This window comes from Mesoplodon mirus (genome assembly GCF_964341445.2).
Source record: "Mesoplodon mirus genome assembly, chromosome: 10".
NCBI classification, from domain to species: domain Eukaryota; kingdom Metazoa; phylum Chordata; class Mammalia; order Artiodactyla; family Ziphiidae; genus Mesoplodon; species Mesoplodon mirus.
Genome location: NC_138986.1, coordinates 9,981,802 through 10,007,799, shown reverse-complemented (window position 1 = coordinate 10,007,799; position 25,998 = coordinate 9,981,802). Strand labels below are relative to the sequence as shown.

General features: G+C 42.7%; 1 protein-coding gene and 1 long non-coding RNA gene across 5 annotated transcripts in view; one reads left to right on the top strand and one right to left on the bottom strand.

The window, feature by feature from the left end:
• Positions 1-587: 587 nt before the first annotated feature.
• LOC309810883 lies at positions 588-15,667 on the bottom strand. 3 transcript variants are annotated; one of them, XR_014295072.1, is made up of 4 exons: positions 15,391-15,667; positions 13,399-13,567; positions 12,067-12,160; positions 8,209-9,119 (listed from the first exon to the last, which is right to left on the bottom strand). It is a non-coding gene; the product is annotated as an uncharacterized lncRNA (long non-coding RNA). The 3 variants fall into 3 exon arrangements; XR_014295071.1 differs by lacking the exons at positions 8,209-9,119; positions 12,067-12,160 and adding an exon at positions 588-1,761; XR_014295073.1 differs by lacking the exon at positions 12,067-12,160.
• Positions 15,668-16,499: 832 nt separating this feature from the next.
• ZDHHC14 (zDHHC palmitoyltransferase 14) overlaps positions 16,500-25,998 on the top strand; it is a 281,866-nt gene continuing 272,367 nt past the window's right edge. For both annotated transcript variants that reach the window (XM_082634320.1, XM_082634319.1), the window contains exon 1: positions 16,500-16,920. In XM_082634320.1, coding sequence (XP_082490446.1) covers positions 16,676-16,920 — 245 coding nt within the window. In that variant the 5' untranslated portion in view covers positions 16,500-16,675. The remainder of the gene's footprint in view (positions 16,921-25,998) is intronic.

Below are 25,998 nucleotides of genomic sequence, written 5' to 3'. Positions count from 1 at the left end.
AAAAATTAAATAAAAAATTAAGTAAAGTGTGTAATATGCTGCTTGGCACATGATACTCCAATACATGCATTGGTTTACATATGTATATATATATACACACATTATATATATACATATAATCATATATATATATGATTGCCAAACATTGATGATATGCCATTCCAGGGCCACCTGGCTAAGGTGAAAGAAGAAAGAGCAGTGCCTGACATGCTTTCTAAACACATACCCCTCCCTCTCTCTCTCCTTCTCTTTTTGTCTGTTTAGTTTTTATTGTGTCCTCATCCCAAGGGAACCTGGCTAAGAGGTAGGGAAACTAGGCAAGAAAGCACGTTCCCTAGTAGTCAGATAAGCTTATAAACATGTTCTTACGACACTGGGAGCCCTTCTAATAACAAACCTTGCTGGCTGCTGTCATCCCCTGTGCTGTTCTAGAGGGGCTACGAAGTGATCTCATTGTCAAGGCCTTTGGTTTATAGAAACATCTTTGCCATTAATCAAAGACTACAGGCTAATTGACATCACACACTAGAATGGGTCCAGAAACATCTCAGGCGCCACGCAGAGTACAGCAGCTTGCTCCATGCTGCTAAGGTACTCTTCTCTGGGTTTCTAGGGTAATAGGCATCTTGACATCCCCAGGTTTGTATTCAGGCTATCCCTAGTATGATGATGACAGTCTGCGGCTATACCTGAAGGTCGGTAATTTCTGTCACTCTTCATGACTTTGCTGCATTCCTTGCACACTGCCCATCCTTTCCACAAACCCCTACAAACTGGCCTCACCACTCCTTCAAGCTGTTCTCGGAAGACAGCATGACCTCCTCACTTCCAAGTGCAACATCCTCCTGCTGCTAGACTCCGTGCAGACCTTCTCTGCGACGTTTCACACTGGGTAATGCCCTGTTCCTCCTAGAAGTTTGGCTTCGTTGGCTTCTTCGGAATAACACTCCAGGTCTCTTCCTCTCTGGACGCTCCTCCTTTGTTGCCTTTGCTCACTCCCACCTTCTGTCCCTTAAATATCAGCGTTCCCCAAGGTTCTGTCCTGAGCTACATTCTTTCCTTGCTCTCTATACTTATTCCCACTTGAATCCATCCACTCACATGCTTATTAAAATAATGGACCAATATAGAAAAGCCTAACAGAGAAAGTAAAAAAAAAACAATCACACAAAACATTAAAGGTGACATTTATCATCTATCTATATTTATGCATATAGTTGCATGATTTTATCAAAATTGGATCATTCTATACTTGTGTTTAAATTGATAATATGGTTTGAGTACTGTAGGTCAACACAGGATTTTTGCCATCACTTTAAGTGGACCATATTTTTTTTTTTTTTTTTGCAGTACGCAGGCCTCTTACTGTTGTGGCCTCTCCCGTTGCGGAGCACAGGCTCTGGACGCGCAGGCTCAGTGGCCATGGCTCACGGGCCCAGACACTCCGCGGCATGTGGGATCTTCCCGGACCGGGGCACGAACCCGTATCCCCTGCATCGGCAGGCGGACTCTCAACCACTGCGCCACCATGGAAGCCCAGTGGACCATATTTAAGTGTATTAGTTCTTTGCTAGGGCTGACATAACAAAGTATCACAGACTGGGTGGCTTAAACAATAGAAATTCATTTTTCCACAAATCTGGAAGCTAGAAGTCTGAGATCAAGGTGTCAGCAGGGTTGGTTTCTTCTGAGGTCTCTCTCGTTGGCTTGAGGATGGCCATCTTCTCTCTGTGCCTTCACATGATCTTCCTCTGTGTATGCCTATGAAAATGGATTAGGGCCCAGCATGTTTAAAGGCCATATCTCCAAATACAGCCATATTCTGAGGTACTGGGGATTAGGATTTCAACATATGAATTTGGGTGGGAGGGGACACACTTCAGCCCATAGCACATATATTTTAAAAAATAATTCTTCATTCATACCATTTTTTCCCAAATATTTAAACAGTGCCATGAGAGTTGTCTTTCTTCCTTGGTTTTGGAATTTTCCTTTCTTGCCTTTGATTAAGGATGAATAAAGGTCCAGACCAAATGTCAGATTCCACATTAGTTACAGTATTCCTTTATCTGTGACCCCTTGCTCTATTGTGTATACCATCATTGTGGCAATTGTCTGCCTTATGGGAGTGTCTTTAGTTACCTTCTGGATGCTACATTTAATATCAGAGACTAGTTCTTACCCGTCTCTGCACTCCCATAGTCTAGCACATGCCTGGGCCTCTGAGGATAGATGGATAAGATATAGCTCATCAATATTACTCAAATTTATCTTGGGTGCCCAAAGCTTTTAAGGTTCAAACCTTAAATTTTTCATATCATTTAGACTCCTCTTGTCTCCTTTTTTCTTCCCCATCTCTTCTATAGTCTTGTTTTCAGCCTACAAGAGATTTTTCAAAGCTTTGCCTCAAGCTCACTGAACATCTGTGTTAATCTAGAATGTTAGATTTGTTTCACTATTAAGATACCAAAGCTAAAAAAATGGAATTTTTATTACTTACTTTCCCTTTTGCCAGGAGGATGATAAACATTTACCAGAGAAAAGTTGATTGAGATCATGGTAAATTTTTCTTGTGATGATGGATTTACATGTAGACAGAGCCATCCATCATGGGGCCTCGACAATACTGATGTGTAACTTAGCACTTTAACTTATTTACATTTTTCTAGTAAATTAAACATGTCTTCTTCTGTTCCAGGTATTCCATTTCTTACCTGTGCTTGATAATGCCCATATTTTGCCTAAACCTCAACAATCAACCTTGCTAATAAAGTGCTGCTCTGAGTATGAGGATGTCCCTCATCAACAGAGGACAAAGCCACAGAGTGAGAATTATAACTAATTCTCACTAATTATAGAATAGGAAATGTCAAAAGAGAAAGTCCCTTACATTTGGTGGTTTCCAGAGGATAGATTTTTAACTGAGAAAAATATATTGTTTGGAAATTCTTTTATTCATTTCGAAATAAACTGGGGTATGGAGATAAAAAGGTAATCCTGTTCTTCCAAAAAATATTAAGAAATACTGCAGGAATATAAAAAAGTTTAGATAATGATATAATAAAGATATAAAAACTCCCTCCTATCAGCCATGCAGCTTGGACTCCTGATCCTCGTTTTCTTCTTTCCTTCCTCCTTCTCTTGCAAAAAGAATACCCTGAATTTTGTGTTTAGCATGCCTTAGGGTTTTGGGGGGAATTTTAGTATATACTTATATATGTATATAATCATAAACAGTATATCCTGTAGTAATTCATATAAAAGATATATTTTTGTGACCTTCAGCAAATTTCTCTTTTCATTCAATATATTTTTGAAATTTATGTTTATTATTATACTTTTAATTATTCCATTTCACTCTATATAATATTCTATTGAATAAATAGCTCACAATTTATTTACCTAATCCCCTATTAATGGACATATAGGCTATTTCAAGTTTTAATTTTTTTACTATTTAAAAAACAACAACAGGACTTCCCTGGTGGCGCAGTGGTTAGGAATCCACCTGCCAACGCAGGGGACATGGGTTTGATCCCTGGTCCAGGAAGATCCCACATGTCGCGGAGCAACAAAGCCCATGCATCACAACTACTGAGCCTGCGCTCCAGAGCCCGCGAGCCACAACTATTGAAGCCCGAGTGCCTACAGCCTGGGCTCTGCAACGAGAAGCCACCGCAATGAGAAGTCCATGCACCGCAACGAAGAATAGCCCCCACTCACTGCAACTGGAGAAAGCCTGCATGCAGCAACGAAGACCCAATGCAGCCAAAAATAAATAAATAAATAAATAAATAAATAAATAAATAAATAAATAAATAAATAATTTTTAAAAGGTAAGCTTTATAAGAAAATAAAAATAAATAACAACAACAATGCTTCAGTGAATGCTCTTGTACCTGTCTTCCTAATAGTACTAAAGGCCTAGATGGAGGCAGTATATAAGAATTCTATTGTTTCACTTCCTCACCAGCAGTGGTATTCTTTCAATCATGGTTATTCATCATCATCAACATTTACATAAAGACTGTGACAAGTATGCATATTTTAATCCCTACAGAAACTACTAAAAAAATAAGGCAAAGAGGAATAGGTTAAAAGCCCATCGATGAGTTAAAATGGAATATTGAATTTTTTTTTGATAAAACCAAAAGGAGTAACAAAGAATCAAAATATCAGAGCAGACAAATAGAAAACAAATAAAAATGGTAGACCTAAATCCAACCATATCCATAATTACATTAAATATACATGTACTAAACACTCTCATTAAAAACAGAGACTGTCAGATGAGGTAAAAAAGCAAGACTTAAGTACATGTTGTTTAATAAATTACCTTTATGTAAAGTTTCAGAGGACTTGAAAGTCAAATAATGGAAAAATATGTACCGTGCAAACAGTACACATAAGAAAACTGAGCTGGCAAATTAATACTATAAAAAATGACTTCAAGACAAGGAATATAACCAGAGAAAAGAAGAACACTTATAACAACAAAATGGCCAAGTCATTGGGAATATATAACAGTTAAACAATTATAAATGTATATGCTCCTAATTACAAGGCTTAAAAAACATGAAGCAAAGGGCTTCCCTGGTGGCGCAGTGGTTGAGAGTCCGCCTGCCGATGCAGGGGACACGGGCTCGTGCCCCGGTCCGGGAAGATCCCACATGCCGTGGAGCGGCTGGGCCCGTGAGCCATGGCCGCTGAGCCTGCGCGTCCGGAGCCTGTGCTCCGCAAAGGGAGAGGCCACAACAGTGAGAGGCCCGCGTACCGCAAAAAAAAAAAAAAAAAAACATGAAGCAAAAACTGACAGAAGTAAAGGGAAAGTAGACAAAACATTGCTGGAGATTTTAACACCTACCTCTCAGTAACTGTTAGGACAGCCAGAGAAAACAGTAAGGGTGTAAAAGACCTGGCAAAATTATCAACCATCTTGAACTAGTTGACATTTAAAGAACACCACACATAAGAATGGCAGAAACACACTTTCCAAGTGCACCTGGAATCGTAACAGGCTGACCATATGCTTGAAAATAAAACGAGTTCCAATAAATTTAAAAGGATTGAAATCTTACAGCCCATTCTCTGATCTCAAAATTATTAAATTAAAAGTCAGTAACTCTAAGATACTTAGAAATTTTACAACTCAGTTCTAAATAAACCATGGATAAAAGAAGAAATCACAAGGACAATTAGAAGATACTTTGAATTATGATAATAAAGATACAACGTATCAAATTTTGTGGGATGTAGCTAAGGAGATTCTTGGAGGGAAATTTATAGTTTTAAATATTTATATTAGAAAAGAAAAAAGGTTTACAATCAATCTAAGGTTCTACCTTAAGAATCTAGAAGAATATGAACAAATTAAACCCAAAGTAAATAGATGGAAGGTAATTATAAAGGTAAGAACAGACATAAACGAAATAGAAAATAAACAATAGCTTAAATTAACAAGGCAAAAATTTGGTTTTCTGAAAAAAAATAATAAAATTGATAAACCCTTAGCAAGATTGATTAAGAAAATTGCCAGTATCTACAATAAATGATCTTATGGACATTAAATAAATAATGACAGAATATTATGAACAAACTTATGCCAATATATCCAACAACTTAAATGAAATAGAAAAATTTCTTTAACAGTATAACTTACCCAAACTGACACAAGATGAAATAAAAAATAAGAGTAGTTCTATACCTTCTGAAGACATTGAGTTTGATATCATAATCTTTTCCTCAAATAGAACTCCAGAACCAAATAATTAGCCAGTGAATTCTATAAAACATTTAATAAATAAACAATACCAACCCTACCAAACCTTCTCAAAAAAATAGATGAAGAAACAATTCCCATCTTGTTTTTATGAGGTCAGGAGAATCCTGAACTCAAACTTGACAAAGACATGACCTCCCCCCACCCCCGCAAAAAAAAAAAAATCAGTAGCCAATAACTCTCATTAACATAGATGTAAGTTTTTTCACAAAATATTAGTAATCCAAATCCAATAATATATGAAAAGGACAATGCATTTTGACCAAATGAGGATTATGTTAGAAATGTAAATTTTAGCATTCAATTATCAATCAATGTAATACGTCATATTAACAGAATAAAGGAGAAAATGAATTATCTCAATAGGTGCAGAAAGAATATCTTACAAAATTCAGCATCCATATATATAAGAACTCTCAGCAAACCAGTAGTAGAGGGAAACCTCCTCAACCTGATAAAGGCATCTATAAAAATCCCAAAGGTAACATCATATTTAATGATGACAGTTGTTGCTTTACCCCCAACATTGGGAACATGCAAGGATGTACACTTTTTTTTCTCTAAAACAAAACAAAAGAACTGTAAATAATTAATTAACTCTAGTTTGCTGGTTTGCTTTTCATGGTGGCACGGGTTAGCAGTTCCAAAACTTTTTTGTACTCTAGACTTGAAGAAATGAATAAATACATTGAGAATAATGGAAGGAATGAGCTACAAATATAGAAAGTGAGAAGCATGCATTACAGCTTGTAGTTTTTGATTGGAAGTGCATTTTATCAGTTTGAAAACATGGTTTTTAGCATTGACAAAAATAAATATCTGTGCCTATGTTTTAATATATATATAAATAGACAGAGATATATAAACACATATGTGTTTTCCACTAAAAGGAACTAGGACCCCTTGGAGAAATGACAGATTGCAGGGCTGGGACAGGAAAAGTACAGGGGGAGCCTGGAACATCTGATTGAGGCAGTTAGGGAAGCAAGTGCTCAAGGAGTGACTGGGTCATGTCAAATTTCACAGGAGTTAGCATGAAGGGGCTCATGCTAGCCAAACCTGGAACAGTTTGAATGTCAAAATAACTATTGACAGATTACAATTGTAGTTATTTATAACTAAACAATAGATTAGGGCTTCCCTGGTGGTGCAGTGGTTGAGAATCTGCCCGTCAATGCAGGGGACATGGGTTCGAGCCCTGGTCTGGGAAGATCCCACATGCCACGGAGCAACTGGGCCCGTGAGCCACAGCTACTGAGCCTGTGCGTCTGGAGCCTGTGCTCTGCAACAAGAGAGGCCGCGATAGTGAGAGGCCCATGCACCGCGATTAATAGTGGCCCCCGCTCGCCACAACTAGAGAAAGCCCTCGCACAGAAACGAAGACCCAACACAGCCAAAAATAAATAAATTAATTAAAAAGAAAAAACAATAGATTATATCCCATTGAATAATAAAAGTATCTATGAGGCCATACTGATATAAATAAACCAGTGAATCAATAAATAAATGGGGAAGAAAAGAAAGGTCTTTCTTATGCCAACAAAAGTGGGTAGGGGGGAGAGAGAAAGATAAAGGAAAAAAAGAAGGAAGGAAGGGAGGAAAGGGAAGGAAGGAAAGGGAAGGAAATAGAATCAAAAAATCAATAGATACTAAAATTAGTAGGTGAGAGTTTGATGAACAAGATATTTGCAGTCTTTGTATTTATTAACTACAAAGGAAAATAACAACTTTTTATTGGAAAAACCTAGTGGAACCTCCTTACCCTAGTAATCAAAATGAACATCATGAATATTGGGACAAACCAGCACCATGGACCTTTGGACCTGATGCTGAGAAAGACACATCACTTCCCACCAAAAATGCATAACCTGATTTTTCTTCAACATATCTAAATGAGCTAAACAGAAAGGTGGAAAACAATCTTAGCTTATTAACAAAAAACAAAAAAACAAAAAACCAAATTATACCTATGTTGTTCCAGAAAAGATGTAAGATAGCTAAAGTAAAAGTTGACATTTTGAAATAATTTTAAACCCAGAAATAAGTCTGTACTAGAACAAATTAAACTGTCTCTTAAGGTGAACTATTACTACAGGAACAACAGAAAGTTATAAAAATGAAAATTTCTTTTAAAAATATTTGTATCTTTATCTTATTAGATGATCTATAATTAAGAATATTCTGGATATTTTTATACCCCAAATAGGGATAATCTTCAGGTTTCACTAATGTACAGTTATGCAGATGTCTGTAGGAGAAAAAGGACACACCGGTTTTCTGAATTAGCAGTTAGGCTATTGACCCCCCCCCGAAGAAGTCCTTCTGAGTAGACACGCTTATAAAGGTCTCAATCTCCTTTGAGATTGAAAGAGAATGATATAAATGGTGAAAACTGATGAGAAAAGGGAAAATAATAAGAATGCCAGTAATACCTGCTTATGAGTTTACTACTGACAAGCACTTCCACATATTTTTTTGATCTCACAACCAACACTTGAGGTGGGTAGGTTTCAGTTATTCATTCCAGTGAGGTTTTTATTTCCCACAAATGCCAAGGATGCCAAGGAAAGTTTGTTCTTGGATTTGGTTTCTATGTATTCAGAAAATAAATAAAAGTCAAACAAGTTTTTTTACTGACTAGCTTTAGTTCAGAAATAGCATTAGACATTTCTAAAAATCCATTCTTTACAGAGGAGACAAGAAATTTCTGAAATCCACTTTGGATTCTTCTGGAATTCTTTCTGACTAAGCAGCGTTTTTAGTTAAGAGAAGTGTTTCTTTGTTTTGCTCATGTCCTTTGAGGAGCAAATGGGTATTGACTGTCCAGATGTAGGTGTTCTGAAAACCAGGCTGGGCTCTCGCCATTGGAACCAGAATTGCAGAACTCAGAACTTTAGTCTCTGTGTCTTCCTGCAAGGGTTAAATCTGAGGAGTGGTAGAATTGTTTCTCATCATCCATAGGATGCTTCTCCTTTTCCTGTTATTTTACCAGTTAGTGTTCTGATGCATATTTTACAAGTAATCAACAAAATAGTTTTGGAGCCTTTCTACTTCTTCATAATTTTTGCTTCTTTAAACCTGAGTGCATATTTATTTTGCTTCTCAATTAATAAGTGTCTGTACTTTGGGGTGTCAGTTTAGCCTTGGGCTGGAGACACATTCCAGCTTTATCCAGCAGCTGCAGCTGGAAGCAGTATGGACATGCTTCTTCGAAATCCTGCGAGGAACTGCAGGCCCAGAGGCAGCAGCAGGTGTGACCCACGCAGGTATCTTGTAGTTTCAGCAACGTTGCCTTCATGCCTGTGGCTGAAACCTGATGAGAGCCCCATTGTGGATTACACTGTGAAGAAATGCCAGTCGAACCCAAATGGAGTGACATTGTACAAAATAAGTGGCCTAAACTCTTCTAAAATGTCAAGACCAAGAAACTAAAAGAAAGGAGGTAGAAATGTTCCATATTGAAGGAGTAAGCGCTAGGTATGAAACCTGGGCTGGATCTTGAACTAGGAAAGATTAACTATAAAGGACATTATTCAGACAATTGATGAAATTGGATTATGGACTGCATATATGTGTATATACAGTTTGCCTATAATTATATGAGCCTGGAGAAGGATATATACTAAATTGTTAACATTGGTTACTTGGGAAACAGTAGGGGTTAGGGATGAAGGGGAAAAATACCACACTTTAAAAAAGCATACAGGATGAACAGGACGCATGACACGATTCCATTTTTATTAAATGATACGTGTGTGGGGACTTCCCTGGTGGCGCAGTGGTTAAGAATCCACCTGCCAATGCAGGGGACACGGGTTTGAGCCCTGGTCCGGGAAGATCCCACACGCCGCAGAGCAGCTAAGCCCGTGTGCCACAACTACTGAGACTGCGCTCTAGAGCCCGTGAGCCACAACTACTGAGCCCGCGTGCCACAACTACTGAAGCCTGCGGGCCTAGAGCCCGTGCTTCGCAACAAGAGAAGCCACCGCAATGAGAAGCCCGTGCACCGCGATGAAGAGTAGCCCCCGCTTGCCCGCACACAGCAATGAAGACCCAACGCAGCCAAAAAATTAATTAATTAATAAATTAAATAAATCTATATTAAAAAAAATCTGCCTGCCAAGGCAGGGGACACAGGTTCGAGCCCTGGTCCAGGAAGATCCCACAAACTGCGGAGCAACTAAGCTTGTGTACCACAACTACTGAGCCTGCGCTCTAGAGCCCGCGAGCCATAACTACTGAGCCTGCGCGCCTAGAGCCTGTGCTCTGCAACAAGAGAAGCCATCGCAATGAGAAGCCCACATGCTGCAACGAAGAGTAGCCCCACCTCACCGCAACCAGAGAAAGCCTGTGTACAGCAACGAAGACCCAACGCAGCCAAAAATAAATAAATAAAATAAATTTATATATAAAAAACATGATACGTGTGTGGATAAAATGAATTACATAACAGATGGTCAACAAAATGTTAATGACTATTATCTTAAGGTAAGGGGAATTTGAACAACTTTTACATTTTTCATATTTTTGTGTAAGAAAATTTTTTGTAATACAATGGTTTCGATGCACATGAATTATTTTTATTAAAATCCTAAAAAGTAACTTTTTGGTGTTAAAAGAGCCAAGAAAAAGTCACTAGGGAAATTATAAGTACATTTTGGATTAAATTTTTTCTGCCTCATCCAATTTTTTTCTTGCAGTGCTGAGTTTATTACTTTAAACATCTTACGTGTTTTGACACAAGATGTTCCCAGATGTGCTGAGCACGTGTAAAACTTGGAGCAAACTCTCTGGGTTGGAAGGAATTAGGGTGCCTGATTCTCTGAGGAATTTTGTCTGCTATGGGAGCTTCGGCAATTATTTCCTGAGCTAATTCCTGAATTACCACCCCTGAACTCTCAAAAGACATCCCCTTCTGACATTTTCAAAGTTCTCCTTCTAGGACTGGGTCCCTTTGACTTACCTTTTTTTTTTTTTTTTTTTTTTTGCGGTACACAGGCCTCTCACTGCTGTGGCCTCTCCCGTTGCGGAGCACAGGCTCCGGACGCGCAGGCTCAGCGGCCACGGCTCACGGGCCCGGCCGCTCCGCGGCATGTGGGATCCTCCCGGACCGGGGCACGAACCCGTGTCCCCTGCATCGGCAGGCGGACGCTCAACAACCGCGCCACCAGGGAAGCCCTGACTTACGTATTTTGACCACACAGGTGCACACTCATCTTGGCCTCGAAAGGTATATAAATCATCTGTCTTGGGATCTGAATGTCTTCCCCCTACACCGTGGATAAGACCGTACTTTCTCCTGGCTGCCTGGAGGTATTCTGAGAATGACGGAGGTGGGTTTGTGGAATGCTCAGGTGAGAGGAACAAAGCTCTAATTTTGTTAATAATGTAACCCCTGTTGTCGGTAAACCCACTGAGGCAGATGAGAACAAGGGAAGATGCGCTGGAATCAAAGATACCGCCAACACTGAAGGGAGGGACAGCCTGGTGCTCTTAGGGTTCACGGCTGTGGTAGCTTTAGGAGCGTGGCCCAATGTAAAGAAGATGAAGAGTTAATGCTCCCATAAGGACCTCCCAGCTAATAACAGATGGGTTGGTGGACAAAGTTCAGCAAACTCGCCCTTCAGGTGGGGAAACTGTGAGGCAGGGTCTGTACCACCTCCCACAGTTGCCTGGAGGGTCTGAGCTCCAGCCGCCCACAGTGGCAGCTTCTCCATGCAAGCTTTATAGGCTCACCCCTCCCTAGCTCACTTCCTGTCTCAGCAGTGGTTTATGGAATCCTCTCCCAAGTAAAGTATTTGCTCTTGAATCCTTGTCAATTCCACTCTAACTGGAAACATCATGTGTTTTTCCACCCTTCCCATCTCCTTGAGATACTAACCCCTCTTGCCCTGCCTATCATATTGTCAGAGTCCTGGATCTCACTTTGCTACAGTCTAGGCCTCATAGATCTCCCTTTCTGCTGAAATCAAGATACTCTTCCCTACTCAGCTGGCAGTGAGTCAGACACAGTATACTCTTCCACTGTGTAGTGGAATCAGACATGCATACCTGGCCATCAATCCTGACTCCGTTACTTATCAGCTGTGAAACCCTGGGCAAATCACCTAACCTCTCTGATCTTCAGTTGTCTCCTCTGTGAAAGAAAGGTAACATTCCTTACCTTGTCAGGTTGTCCTTTTGATTTAATAAGCTAAATATATAAAGAATCAGGATATTGCCTAATACAAGAAGATATTCCAGAAATGATAGTGATTTTTATTACATAATTTTCTTCCATTACTTACTTTCTTATGTGTCTCCATCTTGTTTTCCCAACTAGACTGTAGCTTCTCTGCCATATTCAACTTCTTTATCACAATGCCTTGCACATGACGGGCACTAAATAATCATTAGTTATCAGTTTTCTAAAGCTTTAAATCAGAGGATGCACTCTTTCAATTCAAGATTCATTTATGAATTATTTGTTATTGTGAGGCATTCTCAAGGAACTTTTTGCAGGTAACTCCTTTTCTGGGCCTCAAATTTTCTCATATAAAAAACAAATGTTTTGGTCTATAATTCTAGATGCACTGAGGTCCTTCTAGCGTTAAAGTTTGGAAGCTATATACTCCTGAGGGCAAGTACTGTATGTTACTCTCCTTCCTGACCCTTCCACACTTACTATAACGGTGGTCACAGATTAAGTGACTTCCCAGTGCACGGAGAATAGATTCCAGGTGCCTCACCCAGCCTTTCCTCTAACTTTCATCCTGTCCCTCACTCCATTCCAGCCAGACTGTGTTTACTTTGCACCCCTAGAATTTTCTAAGCTTGATCTGCCTTGAGGTCTTTGTACTTGCTGTTTCTTACCATTTGGCTCTCTGCTCAAGCGTCTCCTCCATGGAGGTCTCTCACTCCACCCCAGTCTCTCTATCCAACAACCCTGCTCTGTTTTTTTGTTCATGTCACATCTCTCTGAAATTGTCTTATCATTTAGTCATTTATTTCCCTTTTTTGGTTTGCATTTTATTTGCATTTATTGTTTTTTCTCTCCACCTCTCCCTCTAGCACCCAAATATAAACTTCTATCTTGGATCCTTTTATATCCCTGATGCAAAAAAAAAATACTTTGTACAAACTAGACCCCTAAATAATTGAAAAATGACTGAATAAACTCTACCACACCTTACAGAGTAGTTTTTAGGTGGTGAGTTAAAATCCATGGCTGTCATGCCAGGTTCTAGTGAATTTAAGTATATGTCCTAAGCTAATTAATTGCCATAGGTCTGAGTAAACATGGAGTAGGAAGAAACAAGGAATTCTTAGGAAGACAAATGCAAACAATCATATCAGCTTATCTAGAAACTTGCTGGCAGTGGGAAATTTAGAGCTAATTTTTAAAGATGTAATTCATTCCTTTTTATTATGGAAAATTTCAAACATAAACATGGACCCTCTTGTGCACGGCGGTGGACAAACCCTAGGGTAGCCGCTCATCCTAGTATTCAAACCCTTGTAATATCCCTCCCCTGAGTGTGCTCATCCTAGTATTCACACCCTTGTAATATCCCTTCCCCTGTGACTTGCTTTCTAACGGATAGAGTATGGCACATTTGATGTCACCCCTGTGTGATTACCTTGTGTTATATGAGATTCCATCTTGCTAGCAGGTTTGCTCTGGAGACTCTCCTTGCTGACTTGATGAAGTAAGTAGCCGTGCTGGCCCATGAATGCCAGGTGCCACCTAGGAATCGAGGGCAGTCTCCAGTGGACAGCCAGCAAAAGCCAAGGTCTTCAGTCCTACAGCTGCAAGGAAATGAATTCTGCCAGTGACCCAAGTGAACATGGAAGCTGATTCTTTTCCAATTGAGCCTCCAGATGAGAACGCAGCCTAGCCAACACCTTGATGGCAGGTGTGAGACCCTAAGCAGATGACCCAAGTACCTGGACACCTGACCCACAGAAACTGAGATAATAAATCTGTGTTGTTTTAAGCTTCTAGGTTTGTGATAATTTGCTGCCACAGATAACTAATAAAGATATATCTATTACCCAACATTAACAATTTTCAAGTTTGCCAATATCTATATCCTCATGTTTTTGGGGGGTGGATAGGCTGGACTGTTTTAAAGCACATGCAGATATTTTTGTATGTTTCTCTAACAGAGAAGGACTATTAAAAAGCATAACCATGATGCCAGAAAAATTAAGGGCTTAATTGAGAACAAGAATAGGAGTCTTTTTTTCAAGCAATCAGGTCAATGTATTTAGTATATTAACTGGACACCTGGAGAAAAGGCGCTTGCAATAAATCAAATAACATCCTGTTGATCCCATGAGCTAAAGGATAGGAAAGCATGGGAGAGTTTTCACTTGAATTGTCTGAGGTTTGCCAGTTGTTTTTTTAAAAATCAGTACAGCCGCAGGGTACTTAATTGTCCCTACAATGTGCTCATTGGTCATACAATATCTAAAACCATTCGGACCCATTTCTGACTAAGCTCCTACCCATTCCCCTAACCTGCTTTAGAATGGATCCTGGTAAATACCGTTTTTATTCATAACTCCTTATAATTTCATGTCCTACTCGAATTGCCATTCCCACCACTTTTTCCTTACTACAGGAAGCTCTTCCCAACTGGCCCTAGTTCTAAACCAATCTCATTTCCCTTTGACACCGCTCACCTAGGCAGCGCTTAATAAGTGAAATTCTCAGGGCTCTGTGTTCAATCCCATCTCTACCACCCGGGCGGTTTGTGATCTCTGGCAAGTAGTCGGCTGGATACAATAGTGCCTCGCAGGGTTGTCGTGAAGATTAGATAAAGAACGTGTGTAACGTGTGAAGCGCCCAGCACCGAAAAGGCGCAGCCGAACCGCAGCCCTTCCCTTTGTTGGTTTTCATCTCCGACCAAAGAGTACCAGAACGCTCAGCACCGCGCCTCTCCCGCCCTCGTCGCGGAGGATGCAGGGATTTGTAGTTTTTTGGTCCCCTAGTCGCGTTTCCTCTCGGAGCCGGACGGCGAGAGGAAGAACTACACGTCCCAATGGGCCGTGAAAGGAAATTGGGGCGCGGAAAACCGATCGTCCCTGCCCCGTCTTCGCTCTCGAGGCCCACCGGCTGTGCCCACGGCGGGAGGGTCCAGACCCCGCTGCAAAGCCAGGGCCGAGCGCACGAGCAGATCCACGGGGACAGTCGGGCGGGGCGGGAGATCACAGCGGTGGCCCCTCTGCCGCCGTGGGAGCTCGCGGCGGGGGTGGGGGAAAGGAGAGAAATAAAGCGAGCAAATTGTGAGCGCCCGTGTCGGAGAAGTGAGAAAGGGCAGGGGAAGCAGCAACGCACGCAGAGCCTGGCTGCCACGGGGCTTGTCCTCCGGGAGGGACCCAGGGCGCTTCGCTGTCCCCTCCTCCCCGCGGGAAGCCTGGAAACCCGGCCTGGAAGCTGGCCGGGCACGGAGACTCCCGCCCGCAGCCCCCATCCCGGAGTCCGGCCCGCCTCGTGCAGCGCCTCCCCATCCTGTCGCCAGGGCACCCCCAACCCACTCCCGGGCAGCAGCGGAGCCCCCGCCACTCGAGCACGCGCCCCGCTGGGGGAGGGAGAGGAAGAGTCGGGGCGGGCAGGGGAGGGTCACCTTTCCGCGCCGGTTCCTCAGGTCCCCCGGAGTCGCCAGAATGGGTTTGCGTGTTGCTGCGTAAATGTGTGTCCCGAGGCGGCAGCGGCCGCCGGGAATAAACCGGGAGAAGCAGGGAAGCGGACAGAAGTCTGTGGGAATGTGCGCGGCGGGGCATCAGGTGCCCGGCCGGAGAGGCCCTCGGGCGATGCCGGAGGGAGTCCAGCGCCCGCCCCAGGGCCTCGCCTGCCCTGCTGGTGGGCACGGGGGCGGGGGACCCTTCCGAGCCCGTGCGGGCTTCGCCCGAGAGAAGGAGGAGCCGGAGGAGGAGCCCGGCGGGCGAGGCGCGGGCCGCCGCCCACCGGGCCGGTAGGAGGCGGACCAGCTCGGAGCGAGGCGCGCGCCGGGGCTCATCCTCGCAAACAAGTGTCTGTGGCGTTCGCCCCGCGGCCCAGAGACGCGCTCCGCCGCTCCCGGCGGCCCTCCTTGCGCCGGGCCTGGCTCCTATGGGGCCGGTGGGAACCAGGGAGCCCCTGGCCGCGCAGCCCGCGAGCCGCCGCCGCGACCCTCCACCCAGGCGGCCCCGGCAGCTCAGCGCGGGGGCCGCGGACTCGGCTCGGCTGCCAGGCGCGCCGGCGCGGGGTCGCCGCGCGAGCAGCGCCCGGGCTGTCGCCGAGCCCGCTCCTGACAGAATAACGTGCTTGGTTTCCCCACCCCTGGGAGGGGTTGCCGGGGCCGCAAGCTGCCTCCCAGTTTCCATCGCTCTCTCCTGGGGAGGATCCGCCGCCGGGAGGAAGGATTAGAATAAACCTGACCGAGGCGCAGAAGTGGCTCCCGAGGAAGCCGGCGCCGGGGCCGCCGCCTCGTGTCGCCTCGGGGCGCAGCGCTCGGGGGTCGGCGGGCCAGAGCCGAGGCGCGGCCGGAGGGCCGGGGGCGGCGGGGCCGAGCGAGCGGCTGTGCGAGGAGGAGGGCGCGCGGCAAGCAGGGGGGCGGCTGGGCAGCCCCCCGCGCCCCGCGGGGCCCCGGAGCCCCAGCACGCGGACTGGAAGCGACTGAGGACCGCCGCCGCGGGCTGCGGGCGAGCACCGTCCCTCTAGGCAGGGGATCCGGCTATGACAGCTGGGCTTCCCAAAGGGTTAACCTGGGTGTCCTCGGCAAAGTTGTCGCCGAGCCGGGAGCCCGCGTAGGGGCCGCGGCGCCGAGGCTCTGGGGGCGGCCGGGCGGCCGGCGGCGGTCGTGGCTCGGCGGGGGCCGCGCGGCCGGGGGGCTGCTGGGGGTGTGCGCCCCCAGCCGGCTGCCCTCGTGGATGCCTCCCGGCGGCGGCGGGCCCATGAAAGACTGCGAGTACAGTCAGATCAGCACCCACAGCTCCTCCCCCATGGAGTCGCCCCACAAGAAGAAGAAAATCGCGGCCCGGAGGAAATGGGAGGTTTTCCCGGGAAGAAACAAGTTCTTCTGCAACGGGAGGATCATGATGGCCCGGCAGACGGGCGTCTTCTACCTGACTCTCATCCTCATCCTGGTCACTAGCGGACTCTTCTTCGCCTTCGAGTAAGTGGTGGGGAAAGCTCCCCGACGCCTGGCACCCCTCGCCTCCCCGATCCCTGGCCCTCTCCCCTCGCTACTTTCGTTTTCTAGAAGCCTTATCTATTGTATATTGTTAGATAATAGAGACCCCGCTCTCCCTCTTTTTCTTTAAAAGGTCTGTTTGCTTTTCGGTCCCCGGAGATAACGCAGTTCTGGGTCGGGCTCTGGGAGTGGAGGAGAGGGGAGAGAGGACACTTGGAAGGTGTGCCGGCCTTGTTGCTCCCAAGGGTTGAGTGGCACCTCGCAGGTGACTGATTCTTGGCGCGGGCCCTACTGAGTTCGGAGACTAGCAAACCAGCCGAGATGTAGCCTTCTGTGGGAAGCGGGGATGAGGCTGATTCTTAAGTCAGGGATAAACAGAATCGACTTCCTTTCGTGCTCACGAGCTGTAGGGCATCTTGTGAAGCTCAGTTGACTAAATCTTCTACATACCTTCCCTGACTAACGAGAAATCTTGGTTATTTTAAGTCTCAGAGTGTCGGCCACTCCATGTGGCTTGGAAGGATAATTTCATTTTTCGTTCTCCTTAGATGTTCACTCTTGATCAATTTCTGACTTACTATCAGGTTTCTAAACGATTCACTTAAAAAAAAAAAGTTTCAGTAAAAAAATGCTCCAAGCAAACACTTTCCCCTCCCCTCCCAATATTGGGGAACAGGTAAAAGGAGACTGTAGGCCTGTCAGGAAGAGTATGACACTGCATAGTAACTTATGATTCCAGAAACAAAACTTTGGGACTTCAGGGCTTTTATCGGGGAAAAAAGGGCATGGACGTCTTCTCCATTCAGGAAAATCAAATTGGCTAGTAGCAACTATCTTCCTGCCAACTAATGAAAGATCTTATTTGTTAGTAGTATTAGATAAAGTAGTTTAACCACATTTCAGAATCCACTTCAATTGCTCTTATTGGGTCCAACATTTGCAATGCAGCTTCTTGTGTGATTCTTGGTATCTTATGCTCAATGAAACTTGTAGCTACTGGCCCCTCCCATTAAAAAAAGAGCAATATATTTATTGAGAGTTCTTTGCTTCTCCTAGCTATTATGGGGCATGATACTCTTTCTGCTTCTGTTGGATAGGATTAAAAGCTTTTGTGTATGTTTACTTTTGTCTGTGGTAAGTATTAATAGGCTCTGATTTTGTGCCTGGTGTTTGATATTCCAAATGCTATCTCAGTCAGAAATGGATGATCTCTTGACAATGTAATACTTTTCACTTAAAGCCCTCTGACTCTGAGGGGAAACATTTTGTGTCTGAACATTGTGCTGTGATGAACAATTTTAACGGGATTGAGTGAGAACAGGTGAGGAGAGAGATCTCCGATAAAAGCTCCTTAATTCCCTCAGCCTTTCTTACAGACAACACCTCCATTTCTGACTATGTAAAATTTCCAGGTCTCTTCTAGAAGTTTAACTTTGGTGCACATTTGAGACTAGTTGGTGGAGTCTGTCTGGGGACCTGGTAACGGGAGGCTAAGGGTATGGAGAGGCTTTCAGAATGACGGGAGAAATGCCCTATTGTTCCTGCTGCTGCTCCCCTGCCCCCATCCAGAGCCACCCTCTTGTCCTTTCAGACCTGGGGAACTGGGGGGAAGGGGCCAGAGGTTCTGGGTGATTTTGCAGTCTGAGTCATAATAAATCCCGGCACTGACATGGTGATGCCATACGGTTGAACAGAAATGCCATGCTTCCAATGGTGGCTTTCATTACAGGTGTTTCCCTAGGTAGAGCATATTCACTATGTTCCTAATGTTACCAGAGTTTTGAATGGATCTATACTGGCATCTTTGTGCTTTTTTTAGCAGTGTTAAGAGTGGATAAAATGGATTAATTTTGTGATTGTGTTGCAGAGCTTCAGCCACAAGTGTGTTTCATTTAGGATCGTGACCATTTCATTTTCTCTAAACATCCAAATCCCCACTGTATGGTTAGGGGTCCCCTGCAGTTATTACTTTTACTTTACTTTTACTTTCTTCTTTCAAACACTGCTTTTAACCAAACCATCATAAGTTCATTTTCACCTCATCTCTGTGTTTCTTCCAAGAGTTCCCCAAAGTCCTCACTAGCAGGTTGTTAGGGATCTTTCTGTGTCAGCGTTGTGTTAACGGATGGCTGTAGGAATAAACATGTGCACTGGGATTTTATTAGCTACTATCGGCAGCTTCAGTTTTAGATCGGCTCTACATGTATGTGTGTCTTTGGTGTCCCTGAGCGTCGCTTCAATTAGGCAGTTTGAAATTTCAAGAAAATAGGCTCATCGTAACATGATGCCTCAGTTACAAAAAATCATAGGGCTGCTCAAGTCAGAGAATGTTACGCTTTAGCAAGAATATTTGTCACTGTATTGCTTTTGAGTTCTTTACTATTGTTAATGCCAGAGTGAAATTAAATAACTTTAACCAAATTAATTTGATAAACTTAGAGACCCAATTAGTCACATGCACGGGAAATGAAATGCCAACAGGCTAGGAGAGATCAAGAGAGAATGCCGGGGCTTCCCTGGTGGCGCAGTGGTTGAGAGTCCGCCTGCCGATGCAGGGGACATGGGTTCGTGCCCCAGTCCGGGAGGATTCCACATGCCGCAGAGCGGCTGGGCCCGTGAGCCATGGCTGCTGAGCCTGCGCGTCCGGAGCCTGTGCTCCGCAACGGGAGAGGCCACAGCAGTGAGAGGCCCGTGTACCGCAAAAAAAAAAAAAAAAAAAAAAAGAGAGAGAGAATGCCAGTTTTGTCTGCTCTCTGTCTGCCTTCCTTCTGCCATTCCTTCAGCTATTTATTGAGCATATACTATGTGGTTGCTATTTTGATTAATTTCATGTCTAGATAACTTTAATATCAGCAGAATTTGTTTTTAAACACGAGGGTCCATGTTTCTCCATCCTGTAACACAAAGGGAAATATGAAATTTGAAAATAAGACATATAACTTCTAAACTTAGTTTTAGACCTCCTTTTCCTGCAACTCTTCTCCACCCCACCTCTCCTTCCTGACCTTGAAGAGGTGGACAGGGAACTTTGTTCAAGAGAAGTGGACTTCTTGGAATGCAGCAACAGGTGTTGATACTGTCTTCAACCATGGAAGAAAGGCAGGGTAGAATGATTTTTCTCACCTTGAAGATGAAGTGACAGAGGCTTGGAGAGGTTAAATAATCACCTAAGATCACACACTAATTAGTGGCCAGGCTTCTGGCTGGAAAGCCTGTGACCTTTCTGATGCTCTGTGCTGCTCCTCCTCCAAATATAGAATAGTGGTTACAGGCATGTATGCCTTTCGGAAGGACAGATCCCAAAATTCTTCCCAGAAGTATGACCCTAGACAAATTAGTTGACTTTTCTAAGCCTTAGTTTCCCAGTCTGTTAAATGGGGTTAATAATATCTACCTTTAAACGTTGTGAAGATTAAATGAAGGGTATTCAGTACAGTGTCTGATACATAGTACTCATTAAATGGTACACGTTATTAGAGCAGAACTTAGAAATAGCCTCCCAAGGACTCTGGTCACCCCTTTCTGAGAACCTGTGAAGGACGGAGTACGTGGATTAGGAAGCAAGCATGACAGTGATAGCATATTAGGGCTGAAAACCTGTGGAACTGTGTAGTCTGCAGTTGAACAAAGACCTTTGCGTGAGTCTGAGGGGCAGCTTTGCTCTTGCGCCTTTTATCCAGTCCCTGAGCAAGGGCAGTGAGCAAGCCTACGAGAAGCAGGGACTGGATTTCATTTCCATCTTTGGAGCTACCATCTCAGAATCGAGAAGACAGTAATAAAGCAACTAGAAGAAACCTGAAGCAACTCTCCAGTCTTTGTCAAGTAGGGCGGGGCTCTTTATCTTTAGACGTCTTTTATTCAACGTATGGAGTACTGGTCCAAAGTGACGGCGTTACATGGCTGTGTTTAAGAGGGAAGGACGGAAGTTGGTTGCAGTGCTGTGGAGACATCTCGCTGCTCCTTGCACTTACTGAGGGGCTGGCTCATCAAAGCCTCCCTACAATGTCCTCATTCTCACACACCCCAGAATTGCCGTTTGAAAAGATCAGTGAACATTATCAATTTCTTTCTCTCTGACTTACACATATAGCCCACTTTTTTTTTTTTTTTTTTTTTTTTTTTTTTTTTTTTTTTGCGGTACGCGGGCCTCTCACCGTTGTGGCCTCTCCTGTTGCGGAGCACAGGCTCCGGACGCGCAGGCTCAGCAGCCATGGCTCACGGGCCCAGCCACTCCGCGGCACGTGGTATCTTCCCGGACCGGGGCACGAACCCGTGTCCCCTGCGTCGGCAGGCGGACTCTCAACCACTGCGCCACCAGGGAAGCCCCTATAGCCCACTTTTGTTTAGAGTTGAAAATTTGAAGAAAAAAGTCTTTGGTCTTGAAGTACTGACATTCATAGTCTCTTGATCACAGCTGCAGAAAGAAGTAGATGAACTGAGTTGCAGATGAGGTTCCTGTTTCCAGGAGCATCCCCTGAGGCCAGGGGAGGCCTGCTCAGACCTTGGACTTGACTGTCTCCCAAGTCTAGGCTGTCACCACAGACAGTTTGGAGATGTTATTAGGGCTGAAGCACTTGAGCATGTGGCAGCATTCTTACATTTCTCCTCACCTAGAAGTCCATTGGTGATTCTTTAAAAAAGCCGTGTTTTTCTTCTCTCTTGTCCTCCCCTTTCCCTTCCTTCCCTTCTTTTCTTCGTTTCCTCTTCCTTCTCCTTTTTCTTCTGCTTTGGCTCATCCCCTCTGAAATAATTGATGAATAATTGGTAGTCAGTTGAACTGGAGTCATGTTTGCCTTGAAGATGGAACAAGGGACTGTCTCCATAAGCAAAAGTGTCATTTCCAATAATAATGTCTCCTTTTTAGATTGGATATCCTTTATTATCTAGTAGAGGGTACTGCCCTTACAATATGTAACGATCTCATCTTTTCTCAACTGTCCTACTCCTAACTGCATCAAGTTCTCCATCACCTCAGAAAACGTCTGGAAAGTGTCCCATCTTTGTCTGGCCAGATGCTGGCCATGCTGTGCATCGTAGAACACCATGGGGTTGATAGTAGGTGATGGTAAGTGACCATCAGCACCTTACACTGAACATTCCCTATTAACATAGTAGACAGTGTCTAGGACACTTTACTTTATAACTCACTGTGGCTCCACAAGAATTTTAGGTGGCTTCAAAACCTTGTTAATAGCCTCTTGACATGAGTGCGCTAACCTATTCATTTATGCGTGATTAACACATGTAAATTCCATGGGGGTAGGGACTCCATTTGTTTTGTTCACTGATGTTCCCCCAGCACCTAGAGTAGTAGCTGGTACATAGCAGGCTCTTAGTAAATATTTATCATTTAATGAAATAATGGTAAAATTTAAACGGACTGAAAAATAACTTCCGTGTGCTTCAGTTTTTCATTTTGTAAAGTTGGGAACATTAATAAAATGTAGAATTAATAATATCTTATAGAACATATTTGCCTTGATTATCAATGTAATTCTTCTGAATTCAGAATCAAATATCATCCCTTTTCCAATGTATCAGTTGAAGCAGAAGAAATAAAAGATTTTCTTAGTTACTTAGAAAACTAGTTATAGAGTTGTGATATTCTCTTCACTAACCAAGGCTTCTTTCTATTTTTCCTTTATTTTTTAACTAAACACTTTAAACAGATAAAACACTCTGTGAAGGTTACCCAACAATATGAAGGTTACCCAACAACCACCAACATGTAGAGTAATTTTGCATTTTATAGGTTCTTGTCTTTGGATACTTGAATTTATATAATAGGACTTTTAAGGATTCTGTTGACTACTTGTATTTCACTGTCTTCTCTCAGCTAGTGGGAACTGACATCAAATTATGCAGAAAGGACTCTTGTAGGTTCCTATAACAGGGTAATGATGATCAATTATTATTGGGCTATATCTACATAACCTGGAGATTTTTCTTTTGCAGTACAATGCTACACATAATTTATTCAAGGCAGAGTTATTATGTCTTAGCAAGAGAAATTAAAGATTTCAAGGAAGTATTCATTGTTTTGTAGCTCAGGTTGTTAGGAAAGGGAAAACAGTGGTGGTCAATAGATGCTTATGATTAGATACACCCAGAAATATGGATCTGATAAAATGTCAGTTGGTTCAAGTAAGAGTTGGGGACTTTCTTAATGCTTTTGTTTAGTTCTTCACTAAATATAAAAGTTGGTCCTAATTCAAACTAATTTTTATAAACTGGATAATCTTCTAGTATTTCTCCAATTCCCCCCATTTAAAAATATAATATTAGATTGATATAGAAGATTATATATAACAACACACATGCAATTTTGAAATAAAATACTTTTCATGAGTATAAAGAGCCCCCATGAAACTACCACTCACTCAGGAACCATATCAATACCAGGGCTTTTGAAAAAAAAAAATTACCAGGGCTTTTGAATCTACTTATATCCTTTGGGTTTCAGCCTTGTCCCATCTTCCTGCCCCTCCCTGAGGTCATCACTGCCTGAGCTAGTCATTATTAATGCCTTGCCCTTTTTTCCTCAAGATTGTTGAATGTATGCATTCCCAAACAATAGGTTGTTTAGTTTGGCTTATTCTTCTGTATAAAAAATATAAAGAAAATTTTCTTCTATATATAAAAAAATAATGAAAATCTTTTATTTAAAAAAACTCTCTCTTCCTCCTCTCTTCTTCCTCTCTCTGACCCATTGAAGAGTAAGTTGCAGATGTCATGCTCTTTTATATCCATATTTTTCAGCATGTAATTCTTGAGAAAAAGGGTGTTCTCTTATACAAACACAGTATTAGCATCAATTTCAGGAAATTTGACATGAATACAATAATCCACATTCAAATTTTGCCTTTGTCCCAATACTGGTGGGTTAAAGTTTATCATTTTGGTATTTGTTTTCTATTTATCTAATGTGTTTTTTCTCTTTTCCTCTTTCTTGCCTTCTTTAAGGTGAATTGCCTATTTTTAGTATTCCATTTTATTTCCTTTAAAAAAATGTGGGCTATGTTTCTTTGTATTTTTTTAGTAGTTGCTTAAGAGATTAGAATATGCAACTTTACTCTTTAATAGTCTACCTCCAAATAGTAACATTGTACTTCAGAAATAGTAAAGAAACCTATAATGTTATAATTCCACTTCTCCCACCCTTTGAACTCTTATTGTCATATATTTTATATCTGTGTATGATACAAGTCCAGTAATGTTATTATTTAAAAGCAGTCAATAGTATTTAAAAGAATCATAAATGTATATACATATATAAAATAAAACCTATACAAACATATAAAATCTAAGATACATATACATTTGTACATATATGAAATAGAGATAATTTTAAATAGAATTTTGTATTTATTCTCACATATTTACTATTTCTGGTACTCTTTTTTTTTTACATCTTTTTTGGAGTATAATTGCTTTACAATGGTGTGTTAGTTTCTGCTTTATAACAAAGTGAATCAGTTATACATATACATACGTTCCCATATCTCTTCCCTCTTGTGTCTCCGTCCCTCCCACCCTCCCTATCCCACCCCTCTAGGTGGTCACAAAGCACCGAGCTGATCTCCCTGTGCTATGCGGCTGCTTCCCACTAGCTATCTATTTTACGTTTGGTAGTGTATATATGTCCATGCCACTCTCTCACTTTGTCAACAGCTTACCCTTTCCCCTCCCCATATCCTCAAGTCCATTCTCTACTAGATCTGTGTCTTTATTCCTGTCTTAGCCCTAGGTTCTTCATGACATTTTTTTTTCTTAAATTCCATATATATGTGTTAGCATACGGTATTTGTCTTTCTCTTTCTGACTTACTTCACTCTGTATGACAGACTCTAGGTCCATCCACCTCATTACAAATAGCTCAACTTCGTTTCTTTTTATGGCTGAGTAATATTCCATTGTAGATATGTGCCACATCTTCTTTTTTTTTTTTATTGCGGTACGCGGGCCTCTCACTGCTGTGGCCTCTCCCGTTGTGGAGCACAGGCTCTGGACGTGCAGGCTCAGCGGCCATGGCTCACAGGCCCAGCCGCTCTGCAGCATGTGGGATCTTCCCAGACCGGGGCACGAACCCGCGTCCCCTGCATCGGCAGGCGGACTCCCAACCACTGCGCCACCAGGGAAGCCCCTGTGCTACATCTTCTTTATCCATTCATCCGATGATGGACACTTAGGTTGTTTCCATCTTCGGGCTATTGTAAGTAGAGCTACAATGAACATTTTGGTACATGACTCTTTTTGAATTATGGTTTTCTCAGGGTATATATCCAGTAGTGGGATTGCTGGGTCATATGGTAGTTCTATTTGTAGTTTTTTAAGGAACCTCCATACTGTTCTCCATAGTGGCTGTACCAGTTCACATTCCCACCAGCAGTGCAAGAGTGTTCCCTTTTCTCCACACACTCTCCAGCATTTATTGTTTCTAGATTTTTTGATGATGGCCATTCTGACTGGTGTGAGATGATATCTCATTGTAGTTTTGATTTGCATTTCTCTAATGATTAATGATGTTGAGCATTCTTTCATGTGTTTGTTGGCAGTCTGTATATCTTCTTTGGAGAAATGCCTATTTAGGTCTTCTGCCCATTTTTGGATTGGGTTGTTTGTTTTTTTGTTATTGAGCTGCATGAGCTGCTTATAAATTTTGGAGATTAATCCTTTGTCAGTTGCTTCATTAGCAAATATTTTCTCCCATTCTGAGGGTTGTATTTTTGGCTTGTTTACGGTTTCCTTTGCTGTGCAAAAGCTTTTAAGTTTCATTAGGTCCCATTTGTTTATTTTTGTTTTTATTTCCATTTCTCTAGGAGGTGGGTCAAAAAGGATCTTGCTGTGATTTATGTCATAGAGTGTTCTGCCTATGTTTTCCTCTAAGAGTTTGATAGTTTCTGGCCTTACATTTAGGTCTTTTTTTATCATAAATGGGTGTTGAATTTTGTCGAAAGCTTTCTCTGCATCTATTGAGATGATCATATGGTTTTTCTCCTTCAATTTGTTAATATGGTGTATCACGTTGATTGATTTGCATATATTGAAGAATCCTTGCAT